This window comes from Jaculus jaculus, chromosome X, assembly GCF_020740685.1.
Source record: "Jaculus jaculus isolate mJacJac1 chromosome X, mJacJac1.mat.Y.cur, whole genome shotgun sequence".
Classification (NCBI taxonomy): Eukaryota; Metazoa; Chordata; class Mammalia; order Rodentia; family Dipodidae; genus Jaculus; species Jaculus jaculus.
In genome coordinates this window covers 126619863-126640529 of record NC_059125.1, presented here as the reverse complement: position 1 = coordinate 126640529, position 20667 = coordinate 126619863, and the positions used below count along the sequence as shown (strand labels likewise).

Sequence of the window (20667 nt, the reverse complement as noted above, 5' to 3'; positions counted from 1 at the left end):
TAGATGCACAAGGTGGCGCATGTGTCTGGAGTTTGCAGTGGCAGGAAGTGCTGATGCACCCCACCCATTACCCACTTCTGCCTGTAAACAAAACAAAAAGTTCTAGCCAGAAAAGTATATACCATGCTCACCAAACTGCCCAGTAAACACACTCCTCTTAATTTTCATACCCATATATTAATGCTACTCTCACTTTTCAGAAGGCACCATGGTGCTGAGAAGTGACAGAGGAGTGCTCATCACTGAAATATCTCAAATCACATCTTCCATGGCTCAGGGTCCATTGTGGAAGAGGTGGTGGAAAGAATGTAAGAGCCAAAGGAAGGGTAGAACTCCTTACAACATACTCCTTCCACACACCAAATGGCCTGGATATCCATGACCTGACAGTACCTATATAATAGGAAGAAAAGATCATGATATCAAAATAAAAGAGAGACTGATTAAGATGAGGAGGGGATATGATAGAGTGGAGTTTCAAAGGGCAAAGTGGGGGAAGGAAGGGAATTACTATGGGATATTGTTTACAATTATGGAAGTTGTCAAAAAAAAATAAAACATTCTAGCCAGGTGTGGTAGTGAATGCCTTTAATCCCAGCAATCCAGAGATAGGAGTAGGAGGATCACCATGAGTTCCAGGCCACCCTGAGATTACATAGTGGATTCCAGGTCATCCTGGGCTACAGAAAGACCCTACCTCGAAAAGCCAAAAAAAAATTTTTTTTTAAGGCTACAGAGATTTCTCAGCAGTTAAGACAGTTGCCTGCAAAGCCTAACCATCTAGGTTTGATTTGCCAGTGCCCACAAAGTGCCAGATGCACAGGGTAGCACATGCATCTGGAGATTGTTTACAATGGCTAGAGGCCCTGGCATGCCTGTTCTCTCCCTCTTTTTCTCTCTTCCTCCCTCTTCTCCTTTCAAATAAATATATTTTTCTTAAAGTTTAGTATTTGATGCATGAGAAAGAAGCCTGCCATTTTTCTTTAGTAATATTTTTTTCATTTAGTTGATTTATTTGCATGTGTGTGTATGCATGTGTGGAGAGGGGCATGTCTGGGTCTCTTGCCACTGCAAATGAATGCCTGCCCAGCTTTACATGGGGACTTGAACCCAAGCTGACAAGCTTTGCAAGCAAGTACCTATTACAGCTGAGAAATATTCCCAAACCCCTAAATTATATTAAATCTGATACAATGGTAATTATAGTAAATTTGTAGCATGTCTTATTAACTACATTAATGGATTATTTTTGGTTTTGTTTTGTTTTTTGAGTTAAAGTCCCATGCTAGCCCAGGCTTACCTGAAATTTTCTATGTAGTCTCAGGGTGGCCTCAAACTCAGCGCTCCTCCTACCTCTGCCTCCCAAGTGCTGGATTAAAAGCGTGTGTCACCACGCCCAGCTTGGATTATTTTTAATACAAAAATTAAAAAGGAGTAGAGAGATGGCTCAGCAGTTAAGGCATTTGCTGGCAAAATCTAACAGTCTGAGTTTGATTCCCTGGTACCCTTTTAGGGCCAATTGCACAAGGTGGCGCAAGCACTTGGAGATTTGCAGCAGCTATAATTTCTGGTGTGTTGATTATCTCGCTGTGTTCTGTCTCTCTGCTTGCAAATTATATATATATATTTATATATTATATATATATATTATATATTATATTTATTTAAGAGAGGGAGGGAGAGTGTGTGCCAGGGCCTCCAGCGACTGCAAACAAACTCCAGATGCATGAGCTTCCTTGTGCATCTGGCTTATGTGGGTCCTAGAGAATCGAACCAAGAACCTTTGGCTTTGCAGGCAAACATCTTAACTGCTAAGCCATCTCTTCAGCCCGCAAATAAATATTTTTTTTAAAGATGAATAGATTAAAAGGAAAAAAATGTTTAAAGTCACTTAATGAAATTATTTTTTTTCTAGCCCAAGAAAACAATTTTATTGATTTTTTTAACTTTTTATTTTTTTTTTCATTTTTATTTTATTTTATTTTTATTAGCATTTTCCATGATTATAAAAAAAAATCCCATGGTAATTTCCTCCCTCCCCACCCCACATGAAATTATTTTTTTAAGCACACACTTTTCTCTGGTCCCTTGAAATAATATTGTACATATTGATTGACAACTTCCATTAATATAGACAATATACCATGATCGTAATCCCCTCTCACCACCCTCCCTTTTTCTCCTCCCAATCCCCTCTACCAAATCCCTTCATTTTGATGCCTTCATTTATTTCCTCCTATTATGAAAAAATTGTGTAGGTAGTTTCAGCCACTGTGAGGTCATGAATATCAAGGCCACTGTGTGCCTGGATGACAGCATTGTAAGCAGTACTCTTCTTCCTTTGGCTCTAACATTGTTTCTGCCACCTCTTCTGCAATGGTCCCTGAGCCTTGGAGGGTGTGATACAGATGTCTGTCAGTGCTGAACACCTCAATATTCTCAGCACTTTCGCGAGTTTTGAGCCTCCCCAGTAGTCACCACCATCTGAAAAGAGAAGCTCCTCTAACAAAAAGTAAGAGTAGCATTAATATATGGGTATAAACATAAGTGATTAAAGGACAGTGTGGTGGGCATAATATATGCATTTAGGCAGACTCCCTTAGAGCTTATGACCTCCCTATAGGCTTTGACTAGATTTTCAGTACCAGGCATGTATTCCCTTCCATGGAGCCAGACCTCCAGTCCAATTAAAGAGTGGTTGATTTCCCCCATAACAAGCATGTCTCTATTGAACCAGTTGGCACATTTGGCTTGTAGGGTCCACTGCTGTTTAACACAATTGATAACTTCTCTCTCCCAAAAGGCTACATGCAGCATAGCTCTTTCTAACATTCTCACAACTAGTCAACAGGCAGGAGGTTTCTAGCTCAACTCCAGCTTGGTTTCTCAGTGACCTGCAGTAAGAACATACTTTATTTGGTGATAGAATCTGCTTTGTTGCTCATAACCTCAAATAATCATTCTCAGCCTCACAAGTAATTGGGACTACATGTGCATGCCACCATGCCCAGCTAAAGTACATGCTTTTCTTAAGGTCTTTAAAAGCTTTAGAGATTTTATTTTGAGTTACTGTTATATAGCTGCATTTTTTAAAATTTTAATGATCAGGTACTTATTTGTGAGTTTTTTTTGTGGATATACATTTGTATTTTTTTCTCGTGTCGAAAATCATTTATAGGTTTATGAACCACATGAAACACCATCTAGAACTTGAGAAGCAGAACAGTGAGAGCTGGGAAAACCATACTACTTGCCAGCATTGCTACCGGCAGTATCCCACACCCTTCCAGCTGCAGTGCCACATTGAGAGTACACACACTCCCCATGACTTCTCTAGTAAGTGACAATTTCATTGGAGTCATGAATGTTACTGCTTTTGATTATTTGGTTATAAGGGAAGTTTAAAAATTCTGATAGAAAAATCATAAATAGACCTTGTAATTGGGGAGCAAACTGAAAAACAGTTTAACTCTTTAAATATTTTATTTAAGAGAGAGAGGCAGATAGAGTAGATGTGTCAGGGCCTCTAGCCACTGCAGACAAGCTCTATATGCATGTGCCACCTTATGCATCTGGCTTACGTGGGTCCTGGGGAATTGAACCTGGGTCCTTAGGCTTCACAGGCAAGTGCCTTAACTGCTAAGCCATCTCTCCAGCCCTAACTCTTAAAATTAAATTTATTACTAAGATCTAACTACTTTTTTAAATAACTGATGAGTAGTAAATTCCTTGCATAACTCATAGTATGGATGGTACTAAATCAGAACATATATTTTCCATTATACTTAAATTTAAAGTCAATGGCCTTAATTTATACTTAAAATAGAAAATAATTACAATGGTAATTAACAGTCTGGGAAATACATAGATTGAATTCAAATTTAAGCACTCCCTTGTACTATAGCTATGGATACTCAGGCAAATTACTTAATCTTTTTGTGCTTCTGCTTCCTTATATTTAAAATGGGGATAAAAATAGCAGCTCCTGGGTTAGGCAGATGGATCAGCGGTTAAGACACTTGCCTGCAAAGCCTAATGACCCAAGATTGATTCCCCAGTACCCATGCAAAGCCTCATGCACAAAGCAGTGTGTATGTCTGGAGTTGATTTGCAGGGGCTGGCATACCCATATATTCTCTCTTTCTCCTTACAAATAAATGAATAAAATATTTGTTTTAAATGTCACCCTCTTAGTGGACTAGGCAACATGTCAGTCTCATAAAAATTAAATAAAAAGTAGCAATTCAGTTCTCAGTGATGTTATGAGAAATAAGCTAAATAATATCTTCAGAACTTTATTTTGTTTCTTTTGCAGTACTGAGTATTGAACATAGGGCTTCATACATTATAGGCAAGTACTCTGCCACTGAACTACTCCTTGGTTCCTTAGAACAGTGTTGTGGAGTCAATAGTAATAAAATTGTTATAACCACCCTCATTATTACTACCTTTTATTGTCAGGGATGTACAAAATGTGTTCTGTTTTTATATACATGCTAAAATTGGTGTAATGTTTTTCTCCTTTCAGCTATTTGCAAAATCTGTGAATTGTCATTTGAAGGAGAGCATATTCTTTTACAGCATATGAAAGATACTCACAAGCCTGGTGAAATGCCATATATTTGCCAGGTATACCCATGTGTATAGTACTTGAGTATTTGTTCAGTGTTCATATGCTTTGAAATAGTATTGTTGTTTTGTTTTTGGTTTTTTCAAGGTAGGGTCTGTAGCCCAGGCTAACCTGGAATTCACTATGTAGTCTCAGGGTGGCCTTGAACTCACAGCGATTTTCCTACCTCTGCTCCCAAGTGCTAGGATTAAAGGCATGTGTCACCACACCCAGCTTGTTCTTTTATTTCTTAACCTCTTAAATTAGTGTACTAGAGTTGAAACACTGCATTATTGAAAACCTTCATCATTGAATCTATACTGTTTGTAGGACAAGTGAGCTGAAGTGACTCCAGGTAATAAGATGGTAACAAATTGTTTCTGGTTTAGCCTTGAAAAATCTATAAATAAAAATATTTTAAGCCAGGCATGATGGCCTTTAATCCCAACACTTGGAAGGCAGAGTTAGGAGGATTGCTATGAGTCTGAGGTCAGTGTGGGACGACAGATTGAGTTCAAGGTCAGCCTGAGATATATTACTTTTTCATTTTATTTTATTTTTATATTTTTGTTTTTTTGGGATAGAGTCTCATTCTATCTCAGGGTGACCTGGAATTCACTATGTAGTCCCAGCGTGGCCTCGAACTCATGGTGATCCTCCTACCTCTGCCTCCCGAGTGCTAGGATTAAAGGTGTGTGCTACCACGTCCTGCTTCAAAAGTATATTTTAAAAAATAAAGCCAGGCATGGTGGAGACACGCCTTTAATTCCAGCGCTTGGGAGGGAGAAGTAGGAGAATGGCCCAGAGTTTGAGGCCACCCTGAGACTACATAGTGAATTCCAGGTCAGCCTGAGCTACAGTGAGATCCTATCTCAGAAAACCAAAAAATAAAATAAAATCTAGCCAGGTGTGGTAGCGCACACCTCTAATCACAGCACTTGGGGGCCAAGATAGGTGGATGGCTGTAAGTCTGAGGCTGGCCTGAGACTACATAGTGAATTCTACCTCAACATGGGCTAAAGGGAAGCCTTACCTCAAATATATATGTATATATATGCCAGGCATGGTGGCACACACCTTTAATCCCAGCACTCAGAAGGCAGAGGTGGGAGGATTGCCATGAGTTCAAGGCCACCCTGAGACTACACAGTAAATTCCAGGTCAACAGTGCATTCCAGGTCAGCCTGAGCTAGAGTAAGACCCTACCTTGAAAAACATATACATACACACATACATACATACACACATACATACATACATACATACGTGTGTGTGTGTGTGTGTGTGTGTGTGTGTGATCGCCATGAGCTCAAGGCCACCCTGAGACTACACAGTGCATTCCAGGTCAGCCTGAGCTAGAGCAAGACCCTACCTTGAGAAACATATACATACATACATACATACATACATACATATACGTGTGTGTGTGTGTGTGTGTGTATGCGCACGTGCACACACACACACAGCTTTATGTGACAGAAAATTTAATATATCAAGATTACCAACTTGATAGAATTGTATGCATCTTAGAAAATTTCATACCGGTTGTGGTGGTGCATGCCTTTCATCCCAGTGCTTAGGAGGCAGAGGTAGGAGGATTGCTATGAGTTCGAGGCCACCCTGAGGCTACATAGTGAATTCCAGGTCGGCCTAAGCTAGAGTGAGACCCTACCTCAAAAAAGAAATAAAAGAAAATGTTATGTTAAAGTTAACATATTTTTCTATCTCTAGGTTTGCCAATTTAGATCATCCATATTTTCTGATGTAGAAACTCATTTTAGAGCATCCCATGAAAACACTAAGTTCTTGCTGTGTCCATTTTGCCTGAAAGTTAATAGAATGGCAGCCCCCTACATGAATCATTACATGAAACATCAGGTGAGATTTAACCTTATTTGTTCATACCATTTTATACAAAAGATAGATATACTTAATCCATTAATGAAATTTGTTCTGGACAGATTGCATAGTTGCTCCAAAAGACACAACTGATTTTCAATTTATGCTGAATTACTTGTGAAACATCCACTTTTTTTTCCTGCCTACTTTCTTATAATAGTGAGGTCCATGATTAGTAAAATATATATATATATATATATATATATATATATATATATATATATATATATATATATATATATATTTAGAAATAGGAACCACAGAGTAGAGAAAAAATGGGAAGATTATGGAGTGTGTAAGATGGATATTTTGAGGTCTAATGAACTGATGGAAGTCATGAATGCAACAACCACTCCAATGGTAGCATTCCAAATTACCCTTCCCACCCTCTAGTTTTGTACATTTTTTTCACCGCCATTATGGAATGGTCTCCGAGCCATTGGAGGGTGTAATAGAGATATTTCATTTGGTGCTGAGTACTCAACTTCCATGTTTCAATACTTTATGTATCTGGCTTAACATGGGTATTAGAGAATTGCCTTTTGTTCCAGCACTTGGGAAGCTGAGGTAGGAGGATCGCCATGAGTTTGAGATCAGCCTGGGGTCTCAAAAAGAAGGTTGGAGAGTTAGCTCAGCAGTTGAAGTTGGTTACTTGCAAAACCTGACAGCTCTAGTTCAATCCCCAACTACCCATATAAAGCCAGACATACAAAGTGGCAAATGTGTCTGGAGTTTGCAATGGCAGGAATTCTAGTATGCCCATTTTTCTCTCTTTCGAATAATTTTTGGAAAATATATTTTATTTATTTTACTTGAAAGAGAAAAAGAGGCAGAAAGAGAGAGGGAGAGAGAATGGGCATGCCAGAGCTTCCAGTCACTGCAAACGAATTCCAGACACATGTACCCCCTTGTGCATCTGGCTTACATGATTCCTGGAGAATCAAACCAGGATCCTTTGTCTTTGCAGGCAAAACACCTTAACCACTAAGCCATCTCTCCAGCCCCGAATAATTTATATTTTCAAAAATTTTTATTTATATTTTATTTGCTTATTTATTTATTTGAGGGCAAGAGAGGAGAGGAGAGAAAGAGGTAAACAATAGAGAAAATAGTGCACCAGAGCCTCCAGCCACTGCAAAGAACTCCAGATGCATGTGCCACCTTGTGCATCTGACTTTACGTGGGTACTGGGGAGTCAAACCTGTGTCACTAGGCTTTGCAGGCAAGTGCCTTAACTGCTAAGCCATTTCTCCAGCCCTGCATATCATTTTTAACTTTATGAAGAGTTTATCCATCAAGTCTGCTATGCACCAATAGATGTGCTAACTATTTTTGTATTTGGTACCTAATTTTAATTTTCTTCAATGGTTATTTGTGTCTTATGGCAATGTGCTATGAAAATACAGAAATAAGGAAAATGCTCTTGTATCTATTTTGTTCTAGATTTATATTTGAATATAAAATATATGTATAATGACAATGTACACACATAAATTAACAACACTATCCAATTATAGGCAAATAATAGATTTTGTGGGGGGTTACTCATTTCCCATTAGCAAAATAGTAATCACACTAGATATGAGGACTGAGTCAAAAGAAGTCAAAGGATTATCAAATAGTAGACTGGGGAAAGAGTTCTCATTGATGCATGATTTAGAACATCATAGCAAGTAACCTCTTGTGTCTACTTAAATCAAGGCACACGACTTTTATCCCAGCCTAGCACTTCAGTGAGAGTTCTAGGTCAGCCTGGGCTTGAATAAAACCCTACCTTGAAAACACAAAAAAACTAATAATAGGGCTGGAGAGATGGCTTAGTGGTTAAGGCACTTACCTATGAAGCCTAAGGTCCCAGGTTTGATTCCCTAGTACCTATGTAAGCCAGATGCACAAGGTGGTGCATGCATCTGGAGTTCGTTTGTACTGTCTGGAGGCCCTTCTGTGCCCATTCTCACTCTCTCCTCTCCTCTCTTTCCCTCAAATACACAAAAATAAATAAAAGTTGTTGAAAATTTGTTTTACAGATAAAAATATAATATTAACTTTCATAATAACGTGTTTGAAATAGTTTATACTTTAAAATTGTGACTGATTCAAAAGTTTTTGGGTTTTTTTTTTTTTTTTGTGAGGTAGGGTCTCAGTCTAGCCCAGGTGGTCATAGGCTGGCATCGAACTCACAGTGATCCTCCTACCTCTGCCTCCCAAGTGCTGGGATTCATGCCCGGCTCTTCAAAAGTTTTTTGCAGGGACTGGAGAGATGACTTAGCAGTTAAGGAATTTGCCTACAAGGTCTAACAACCCAGATTTGATTCCCCAGTACCCCCATAAAGCCAGATGCACAAAGTGGTGTATACATCTGGAGTTTGCAGTGGCTGGAGGCCCTGGCATTCTCATTCATTCCCATTCTCTCTCTCTCTCTTTCTCTCTCCTTGCAAATAAATAAAAATAATTAAAGTTTTTTTGTTTATTTACTATTTATTTATTTGAGAGTGACAGAGAGAGAAAGAGGCAGATAGAGAAAGAGAGAGAATGGATGCACCAGGGCCACCAGACACGTGCACCCCCTTGTGCATCTGGCTAACGTGGGTCCTGGGGAATCGAGCCTCAAACTGGGGTCCTTAGGCTTCACAGGAAAGTGCTTAACCACTAAGCCATCTCTCCAGCCCTAAATAAATTTTTTTTTTAAAAAAAGACCCTATAAAGGGAAGAGAAAGGAAGGGAGGAGGGTACTTAATAGTTTGATATTGTATATATGTAAGTACAATGATTGTGATGGGGAGGTAATATGATGGAGAATGGAATTTCAAAGGAGAAAGTGGGGGGGAATTAACATGGGATTTTTATTTTTTGTAATCATGGAAAATGCTAATAAAAATTTAAAAAAAAAAGTGACCCTAAGGCTGGAGAGATGGCTTAGCAGTTAAGGCATTTGCTTGCAAAGCCAAAGGATCCCAGTTCGATTCTCCCAGACCCACTTAAGCCAGATGCATAAGGGGGTACATGCACTGGGAGTTCATTTGCAGTAGCTGGAGGCCCTGGCACACCCATACTCATTCTCTCTCCCCCTCCAACCTCTCTCTCTCAAATAAATAAATAAAATATATTTTAAAAAATAAAGAGACCCTACTTAGTACATAAAGATTGAAAAGAAAAAGTTCATATTTTAATATTCTAATATTTTTGTAAGCAGAAAAAAGGAATTTATCGTTGTACAAAATGCAGACTACAATTTTTGACTTGCAAGGAGAAAATTGAACACAAGACACAGCATCGTACATTTATAAAGCCTAAGGAACTGGAAGGATTGCCATCAGGAACAAAAGTAAGTATTAAATATGATGTAATATTTTACACAAGAGAAATAAATTGCCTGATTTCATCTATTGGATATAATAAGACAAAATGACTTATTATTTAAAAAATATTTTTAGTTATTGTGAGAGAAGGATATGGTTATGTCATGTCCTCTTGCAACTGAAAGCAAATTCCAGATGCCTGTACCACTTTGTATATCTGGCTTTACATGGGTACTGGGGAGTAAAGCTGGAGCTGGACTGGAGGGATGGTTCAGCAGTTAAAGGAGCTTGCTTGCATAAAGGCCCAGGTTCAATTCTCAGGTACCCATGTAAAGCCAGATGCACAAAGTTACACATTAATCTGGAGTTTGTTTGCAGAGGTAGGAAGTCCTGACATGTGCATTTTTTTTTCTGTCTTCTTTCTCCCTCTCCCTCTCTCTCCTCCATCTTTCCTCTCTTGGTGTTAAAATAATTAAATACTGTTTTTAAAAACCTGGGTTTGGCAGGCTTTATAATCAAGTGCCTTTAACCTCTGAGCCACCATCTCAATCTTAAATTTTTTGTTGTTGTTGTTGTAATCTTTTCAAGATAGGGTCTCACTCTAGCCCAAGCTGACCTACAATTCACTATGTAGTCTCAGAGTGGCCTCAAACACACGGCGATTCTCCTGCCTATGTGTCTTGAGTGCTGGGATTAAAGAAGTGCACCACCACACCTAACTCAACCCTACAATTTTACTTCTTAAAAATTTGTCTCTGGGGCTGGAGAGATGGCTTAGCGGTTAAGCGCTTGCCTGTGAAGCCTAAGGACCCCGGTTCTAGGCTCGGTTCCCCAGGTCCCACGTTAGCCAGATGCACAAGGGGGCGCACGCGTCTGGAGTTCGTTTGCAGAGGCTGGAAGCCCTGGCGCGCCCATTCTCTCTCTCTCCCTCTATCTGTCTTTCTCTCTGTGTCTGTCGCTCTCAAATAAATAAATAAATAAAATTTTAAAAAATATTTAAAAAAAATTTGTCTCTGAAAGTTGGTGCTTTTGTCCTTGAATTGTTTTGGTGCCCTTGTTTAATAAAACTCATATATACTGGAAAGATGGCACAGTGGATACAGCACTTGCCATGAAAACCTAAGTTTGGACCCCCAGAATGTACACAAAACCAGATGTGGTAGTACACATCTGTAATCACAGCAATCCTCCATGAGAATCTCCAGAAGTTCTAAGGCCAGCTGGCATGGCTTACAAGAGCCCTTGCTTCAACCAAGGTAGAAGGGCAAAGGCCAGCATAGGAGGCTGCCCCATGACCTCCACATATACACACAAAGATTACAAATGTTTGGTCATAAATGTAAGAGTTACACAGATGATTGTTTAATATTACTATAGTGATAAATGTTTTTATTAATACCCTGTATTTATTTGATGTGAGTGTGGGAAATCAAAGCATCCCCTCAGGCCAATAATTAATTTTCTAAAAATGTATTTTGCCTTTGTTTTTATAGGTTACTATTCGAGCTTCGTTAGGACCTGTTGATTCACAGTCAGCAAGTACACCTACTAGTGGTGCTACGAGTACTACTATTCTCCAGGCCTCACCACCACGGCCGAAAGAGAAAACTGCTAAAAATCCCTCTAACACGTTTTCAAATAAAACTAAGACACATACGACTCATACAACTCTATCCACTACAAGCAAACCTAAAACACTTGAGCCAAGTACAGGTGCATCTAAATTCAATGCCAACCTCTCTCCCAAGCAAAAAAAACAATGCAACAAGAATAACAAAATCGACCTAGCTTTGAAGAACTTAAGGTACTATTTATCTTCTATTCCTTATTTATAATGTTAATGTAATTTAAATATTAAATGTTTATAGTCATATAACTCAACCTTAACCTCTCACAAAAACTTTTTATACATTTACATGATAATCACTTGGTATAAAGACCTAAGATGATAAAAGGTTATTTTTTACAGCTGCTAAGCATGATTTGAATTACTGTGTTTATTCTAGAATTGTAATCTTTGGCACTAACCTTTAATTTTGTGCATTTATCTTAGGATATTTGAATCATTAATTTGCACTTTTTATTCTAGGGAAGCATTGACCTGTGTCATGATTTTTATACTTGTTAGAGCTTTTTCTATCAAAGCTAAATTTAAATTATAAATATGTGTGATAATATTAAGATTTCCTCCAGGTAATTGTTAGTAGGCTTTTCCCTTATTTTTGTTGTATAGCATTTTTTTTATTATTTCTTTTCTGTCTCTATAAGGTGTCACCAGGGAATTCACAAATGTATTGAGTGTAATTCCAAGATAAAAGATTTTGCAAGCCATTTTCCTAGATATGTCGGTTGTAACTTTTGCAAGTATTATACTAGCTGTAACAAAGCCTTTGTCAATCATATGATGAGGTAAGTTAAACATATCAGCTTTTAGTCAAAATTGCCCTTTGTGCCTAGGTGTTTTATTTTATTTTTTAAATTTTTTTGTTCATTTTTATTTATTTATTTGAGAGTGACAGAGAGAGAGAGGGGCAGAGAGAGAGAATGGGCACGCCAGGGCCTTCAGCCACTGCAGATGAACTCCAGATGTGTGCGACCCCTTGTGCATCTGGCTAACATGGGTCCTGGGGAGTCGAGCCTCGAACTGGGGTCCTTAGGCTTCACAGCAAGCGCTTAACTGCTAAGCCATCTCTTTAGTCCTGTTTTGTTCTTTGATATATCATTTCCCTCACATATGTGAGGTCCTGGGTTAAATCACCAACACCCAAAAACAAGGGGTGAGAAATGCCACCTGTGCATGGCTGGTGCATGCTTGTTATTCCAGCAATTATGAAGTAGAGGCAGGAGGGTCAGATGTCCATATTCATCCATGGTGACATAGCAAGTTTGAAGTCAACTTAAGCTACTTGAGACCCATCTGAAAATCAAAAGTAAAGATTGATATTCAATAAGATAGTGGTATTTTTTATAGACAAAGTTGTCCAGTTGAAAGCAAATTTGGCTGGGCATGGTGGCATACACCTTTAATCCCAGCACTTGGGAAACAGAGGTAGAAGGATCTCTGAGAGTTCCAAACCCTGAGACTACATAGTGAATTCCAGGTCAGCCTGGGCTAAAGTGAGACCCTACCTCTGGGGTGGGGGGTGTGGCGGGGAAGCAAGTTTGTCCCATCAAATAAATAAGTCTAGCACTTGGGAATTTCTAGGATGTTGCTTTTACTATTTTTCAGTTGTTTTACTTACTTTTTTTTTAAATTTTGTTTTGTTTTGTTTTTATTTATTTGATAGTGACAGACAGAGAAAGAGGCAGATAGGGAGAGAAGAGAGAGAGAATGGGCATGCCAGGGCCTCCAGCCACTGCAAATGAACTCCAGACGCATGCGCCCTCACGTGCATCTGGCTAACGTGGGACCTGGGGAATCGAGCCTCAAACCGGGGTCCTTAGGCTTCACAGGCAAGCGCTTAACCGCTGAGCCATCTCTCCAGCCCTACTTTTTTTTTAATATTGTATTTTATGTATTTGTTTGAGAGAAAAGAAGAGAGAGAATAAGGTGCACCAGAACCTCTAGCAACTGCAAACTAACTGCAGACACATGTGACACCTTGTGCATCTGGTTTTAATATGGCTACTAGGGAACTGAACTCAGGTCTGCAGGCTTAGCAAATAAGTGCCTTTTACCACCGACCCATCTCTCCAGCCCCTCAAATTTTATTCCTTTATCAAGACATTAATCTCAGGAAACAGACAGGGCCTGCTTTATAAAGTTGACCCTTCCTTTCATATCCTGCATTTCCCTCCTCAACATTTTCACCCATTTGGTATCTTTGTTTCTTTCTATATGCCATTTTCCTTCTGCCACCAAGAATTTTTAGATATTTTTAGTATGAGAGAAATTTATCTTTGCATATTTGTCATCTCTTTCCCACCAACTTTTTTTTTTTTTTCTTTTTGGATTGCTAAAGCAGGATCTGGCTATGTAACCCATTCTGACCTGCAACTCACAGTGCTCCTCCCGGCTTATCCTCCCAAGTGCTAGAATGACAAGTGTGTGTTACTCTGTCAGGAATAAAGAATATCATTTGCGCCAGGTGTGGTGGCGCATGCCTTTAATCCCAGCAATTGGGAGGCAGAAGTAGGAGGATTACTGTAAGTTCGAGGCCACCCTGAGACTACATAGTGAATTCCAGGTCAGCCTGGGCTAGAGTGAGACCCTATCTCAACCCCACCCCAAAAAAAGAATATCATTTACTAGCTTATTTGTTAATTTTACCCTTTTAATTCAGATCCCACTCCAGACCTTCACCTAAAGCTACTCCTGTAAAGGTTCATATCCAGATCACTAAATATACTCACTTCTTCATTCTCAACTCTGCACACATAACCTCTGTAGAGAATTTTTGATAATTTTGCTTACTCTGGTTGCTGTGCTAGAGGTGGGGCCCAGGTCCTTGAGCTGACTAGGCAGTTACTTTCCTTCTGAGCTACATTCTCCACCTTTGATCACTGAACAGTTTTTGTTTGTTTGGCCAGGGGGTGATAATAAAAGATTTTTTTTAATTTTTTTATTTATTTATTTCAGAGTGACAGACACAGAGAGAAAGACAGATAGAGGGAGAGAGAGAATGGGCGCACCAGGGCTTCCAGCCTCTGCAAATGAACTCCAGATGCGTGCGCCCCCTTGTGCATCTGGCTAACGTGGGACCTGGGGAACCGAGCCTCGAACTGGGGTCCTTAGGCTTCACAGGCAAGCGCTTAACCGCTAAGCCATCTCTCCAGCCCTAATAAAAGATTTTTAAATAACAGAAAAGAGAGCTAGGTGTGATGGTGCATGCCTTTAATCTTAGCACTTGGGAGAGGCAGAGGTAGGAGGATCACTGTAAGTTCAAGGCAAGCCTGGAACTACAGAATGAATGTCAGGTCAGCCTGGGCTAGAATGAGACCCTACCTCAAAAGTAGAAGTAACACTAATTGGAAAGTGATTTACTGGAGGGTTGATTCAAGAGTGGGACAGTGGGAGTGGTGAGAGGGAATTATCATGATTTATTATTTATACTTATCAGGTGTCACATGCCCTTAATCCCAGCACTCAGGAGGCTGAGGTCGGGGGATATCTGTGAGTTGGAGGCCAGTCTGAAGCTACATAGTGAATTCTAGGTCAGCCTGGGCTAGAACAGCTTCCTGCCTCAAAAAAAAAAAAAAAGGCTGGAGAGATGGCTTAGCAGTTAAGGCACTTGACTGCAAAGCCCCAAGACCCAGATTTGATTCCCCTGGACCCACCATAAGCCAGATACACAAGGTGGCACATGCATCTGGAGTTTGCAATGGCTGGAGGCCCTAGCATGCCAATATTCTCTCTTGTCTCTCCCTCTTTCTCATAAATAAATTAAATAATTTTTTTAATCTTAAAAGATAGGTGTGGTGGCATGCCCTTTTAATCTCAGCACTCAGGAGGTAGAGTTAAGGACTGCTCAGAGTTCAAGGCCACCCTGAGACTACATAGTAAATTCCAGGTCAGCCTGGGCTAGAGCAAGACCCTACCTTGAAAAAATAATTTTGAGGGCTGGAGAGATAGCTTAGCGGTTAAGCGCTTGCCTGTGAAGCCTAAGGACCCCAGTTCGAGGCTCAGTTCCCCAGGTCCCACGTTATCCAGATGCACAAGGGGGCACACGCATCTGGAGTTCGTGTGCAGAGGCTGGAAGCCCTGGCGTGCCCATTCTCTCTCTCTGTCTCTCTCTCTCTATCTGCATCTTTCTCTTTCTGTCTGTCGCTCTCAAATAAATAAGAATAAACAAAAAAATTTTTTAAAAAAGAAAGAAAAAATAATTTTGAGTTAAACAAAATGATTGTCCTAATCCATTTGACTGCTGTAATAAATTCCATAGATTGGGTATATTTTAAACAACAAATTTATTTCTCAGTTCTGGAGTCTGGAAAATCTTCAATCAAAGTGCCAGCAGAGAACCAGGCATGGTGGCACATGCCTGTACCCCCAGCACTTGGGAGGCAAAGGCAAGAGGATTGCTTCAAGTATGAGGCCAGCCTGGTTCTACTTAGTGTGTTCCAGGCTAGCCAGGGCCACATAGTGTGACACTGTCTCAAAACACAGGAAAAAAAAAAAGGTGCCAGTAGAAACAGGTGACTTGGTGAAGGTCTATTCCTTTAGACAGCGCCTTCTGCACTGTATTCTCACACAATGGAACTGGCAAGCTCACCCTGGGGGTCTCTCTTCTAAGGGGCACATGCATGAGGGTTCTGCCTTAGTGACCTTACTATGTTTCAAAAACTTTTCCTCTTAATAACAATCACATTGAGGGGTTAGAACTTTAACATATGAAAGAGGTGGGACATTTTTTGAGACTAGCAGTGACCAACAGAATTTCATTATTTAAGTGATAGTCGTTTATTTAAAATTAAACATGAATTTTAAAATATCATAAAATTAATATGACTTCAATAAAAAATAATATGAATTTTGTTTGTCTTTTATCTATCCAGTGCTCATAGTAATACCCCAAGTAAATTTCATATTTTTAAGAAGAATTCAAGAGCCTTAAGGTAACTAAATGATCTTTTTCATTCTTTATAATGAAAAATTGTAACTTTTTAAAAACCTGATTCTAGTATGTCCAATTTGGAAATCCAGATGATTGTTATGGGTCATGATAGACTTTTGTTCATTGCAGAGGCAGAGGTAGGAGAATCAATGTGAATTTGAGGCCGCCTTGAGACTACATAGTGAATTCCAGGTCAGCCTGAGCTAGAATGAAGCCTTACCTCAAACCCCCCCCAAAAAATTAAATTAAAAAGATCATATAATACTTAAAATGAGTATATATTTTTAAATCTTTGTAGGGAAGTTCAAGATAGGATCTCATTGGAGCCCAGGCTGAACTGGGCATGGTGGTACATATCTTTAATCCCAGCACTCAGGAAGTGGAGATAGGAGGATTGTCATGTGTCTGAGGCCACTCTGAGACTACATAGTGAATTCCAGGTCAGCCTGGGCTAGAGTGAGACTCTACCTCAAAAAAAAATAATAATAATAAGGCTAGAGAGATGGCTTAGCGGTTAAGGTGTTTGCCTGTAAAGCCAAAGGATGCTGGTTCGGCTCTCCAGGACCCACATAAGCCAGATACACAAGGGGCCACAAGCATCTGTAGTTCGTTTGTAGTGGCTGGTGGCCCTGACATGCCCATTCTCTCCCTCTCTCCCTCTGTCTCTCTCTCTCTCTCTCTAATAGCTAATAAATAAAATAAAATAAACAAATAAATATAATCAGGGCTGGAGAAATGGCTTAGAGGTTAAGGTACATGCCTGCAAAGCCAAAGACATAAGTTTGATTCCCCAGGACCCACATAAGCCAAATGCACAAGGTGGTACAAACATCTGGAGTTCATTTGCAGTGGCTGAAGACCCTGGCATTCTCATTGTCTCTCTATCTGCCTCTTTCTCTCTCTAATAAATAAAAAGTAAAGATCTTTTAAAACTAAAAAAAGAAAGTACACAACCTTGTACAGTAACAAAAGTGCTATTTTTAAAGTATGACTTAATTCAGGGAATTAGAAAAAAATAAGGTATGGGCTGTAGAGATGACTCAGTATTTAAAGGTGCATGATTTCAAAACCTGATGTCCCAAGTTTGATTCCCTAGTACTCAACTAAAGCCAGATACACAAAGTAGCGCATTCATCTGGAGTCTGTTACAGTAGCAAGAAGCCCTGGTGTGCCCATATTTCCCTCTCCCTCCCTTTTTCTCTCTCAAATAAAAAAATACTTTTTTAAGAGAAAAAATAAAGGTGGGTTTGGAGAGATGGCTTAGCGGTAGGGCGTTTGCCTGCAAAGCCAAAGGATCCCAGTTCAGTTCTCCAGGACCCATGTAAGTCTGATGTACAAGGGGGTGCATGTGTCTGGAGTTTGTTTGCAGTGACTGGAAGCCCTGGTGTGCCCATATTCATTCATTCTCATTCTCTCCCTCCCTCCTTCCCTCTTTCTCTCAAATAAATAAATAAAATATTTTTATAAAAAGAAAAAATAAAGGTATATTAGGTGTTGCTTTTACTGAAAATGAAGGAATAGAAAATTAATTTCTAAGAATGTGGAATTTGAATTTTGCTTTGTCAAATGCTTGGTTTTTAACATAACAGTTTGATTTTAAAGATCAAATATGCTGGGCAGGAGAGATGGCTTAGTGGTTAAGGCACATGCCTGCGAAGCCTAAGGACCCAAGTTCGATTACCCAGGTCCCACGTAAGCCAGATGCACATGGTGGTGCCTGCATTTGGAGTTCGTTTGCAGTGGCTAGGGGCCCTGGTGTGCCCATTCTTACTCTTTCTCTGTCTCTAATAAATAAAAATAAATCTTTAACAATGTTTAGAAAAAGATCAAAGATGCTTGCTGGGTATAGAGGTGCATGCCTTTAATCCCAGCACGGAGGAGGGATCCTCTGTAGGAAGATCACTGTGAGTTCATGGCCAGCCTGAAACTACGTAGGGAATTCCAGGTCAGCAAAGCAAGTCCCTGCCTTGAAAAAAGAAAAGAATTTGCTGTTCATTAGAGTATATGAGATAGTAATATAAATAACTACAATAATACAAAGAGGCTTGTAATATGAACTGAGTTATGTTTCAAAGGATAACGAGGTTTCTACTTAGGAGGTGCACAAGGTTATTCTAGTTGGAAAAATAGTATGAATTAAAATGTAGAAATAGAGCTGGATAGATGGCTTAGCAGTTATGGCACTTGCCTGCAAAGCCTAAAGACCCATGTTAAATCTTTCTCCACATCCCACATAAGCCAGACGCTCAAAGGTGAGGCAAGTACAAGGTCACACATGCCCACTGGGTAGGACACATGTCTTGAGTTCGATTGCAGTGGCCGAGGCCCTGGTGTGCCAGTTCTCTCCCTCCCCCCCCCCCACTGTCTGACGCTATCTCTTTAAAATAAAATAAAATAAAAACAATAAAAGTAGGCTGTGCATGGTGGCACATGCCTTTAATCCTAGCACTTGAAAGGCAGAGGTAGGAGGATCACCATGAGTTCGAGGCCACCCTGAGACTCCATGGTGAATTCCAGGTCAGCCTGGGCTAGAGTGAAACCAAAAAATCTTTAAAAAGAAAGAAAGAAAAGGTTGAAGATATCTTGCTCAGAAGTTAAGGCACTTGCCTGAAAAGCCTAACAACCTGAGTTCAATTCCCCAGTACCCATGCAAAGCCAGATGCTCAAAGGGGCGCTCATTTGCAGTGGCTAGAAGCCCTAGCATGCCAATTCTCATTTTTCTCTCTTTCTCTGTTTATCTCTCTTTCACTCTCTCTCTCCTTGCAAATAACTAAATATTTTTTAACTATAAAATTTTAAAAGCAGAAAGCATACATGTTCTGAGTCACAAAGAACAATTAATACGGTCTGGATAGAACACAAGGTTTCTATAACATAGTATTAAGCTCAAAATCTGGGGGTTTTAAGCTTATATCCAGATTTCTTTTAAATTTTATTTATTGAGAGAGAATGGGTGCACCAGAGCCTCCAGCCACTGCAAATGAATTCCAGACACATGTGCCACCATGTGCATCTGGCTTATGTGGGTTCTGGGGGATTAAACCTGGGTCCTTAGGCATCACAGGCAAGCAAGCACCTTAATGAATACCTTTAAGGTCAGTTCTGATGTGGTGGAGACAAGATTACTGAGCTGGGATTCTCTGGGCTGCCAGTCTGACCATAAAAGTAACAGGTAGTTTCAGGTTCAGTGAGAGATTCTGGTCTGGGGAAATAAGGCAGCAGAATGATAGAGAAAGATACCCAACATCTCCCTCTGGTCTCTGCACACTTATGTATGATATCTGTGTATCTGCATGCATATACACACACAAAAAAAAGAAAAGAATGATCATGATAAAAACTCTGAGTTTTTTAGATCAAGTTGTTTGGATCAGATATGTCTAAAAACATTCAGCCTGGCACACAATGTAAGTGCTTAAAATTGCTCATACTATTAGGTCTTTGAAATACTGTTTTAAGGAAGAGGAGAATCAGAGATTTCCAAAATTCTGAACCCCAGTATCAGGGAAGTGCCATCAGAAAAGAAACCAAACAGGAGGGGAGATTTAGGGGAAGAAAGAATATGAATTTGTTTTTTTCAAGGACAAGTTTTTTTTTTTTTTAAGATTTTCTAATGTTCATTATTATTAACAACATCTTGTGTGGATATATCTTGTGTTGTTACCCTCTTTTCCCTCCTCTCTGCCCCCATTTTGTTGGTGACGCTCTTCAGTGGGGTTGACAGTATTCCCCATGGGGTTGTGGTTTATGCATTGTGGGAGTAGCAGTCAGTTATTTTTAGTGGGGAGGGAATGCCTTTAAGCATGATGTCTTAACTTGTGGTTCTTATAATCTTTCCACCCCCTCTTCTGCAAAATTCTGTGAGTTTTAAGTCTACTTCAGTGATGAGCTCTTAGGAGCCTCTGGATCTCTGCTTTGGTAGGTGTTGAGTATCCTCAGGGTCTGTCTCCTATGCTCTGGCACTGATTATCAGGTTCAGCATGGAAGCATCACTCTGGTTCATCTCTCCAGTTCCTCTGGTTTTAGCTGTGGCTTGGCTGAACTGTGAGGGGTAGTTTATCACCTCTGGTCTCACTACCTTCTGAAAAAGAACAGATTCTCCATCTGAGAGTGAAGTGTCAGCATAGTTTAAATGGGATAAGCATAATTACTTTAGGGAGAATTTGATGGCTGTAGCTCCTCTTTTAGCCAAAGACTAGTGAGAGCTTGACATTGGAGAACATAATCTTTGTCTCCATAGAATTCTGATATGGTTCCCAATTCTAGGTATGCTTTCCTTTATACTGAGCAGATATCTTAGCCAATT

At 39.7% G+C, this 20667-nt stretch overlaps 1 protein-coding gene across 3 annotated transcripts in view; it reads left to right on the top strand.

The window, feature by feature from the left end:
- Znf280c (zinc finger protein 280C) overlaps positions 1-20667 on the top strand; it is a 66756-nt gene that overhangs the window by 35292 nt on the left and 10797 nt on the right. For all 3 annotated transcript variants that reach the window (XM_045141111.1, XM_045141112.1, XM_045141113.1), the window contains 7 exons: positions 3179-3336; positions 4529-4629; positions 6341-6487; positions 9702-9833; positions 11301-11611; positions 12076-12216; positions 16303-16362. In XM_045141111.1, coding sequence (XP_044997046.1) covers positions 3179-3336; positions 4529-4629; positions 6341-6487; positions 9702-9833; positions 11301-11611; positions 12076-12216; positions 16303-16362 — 1050 coding nt within the window. The remainder of the gene's footprint in view (positions 1-3178; positions 3337-4528; positions 4630-6340; positions 6488-9701; positions 9834-11300; positions 11612-12075; positions 12217-16302; positions 16363-20667) is intronic.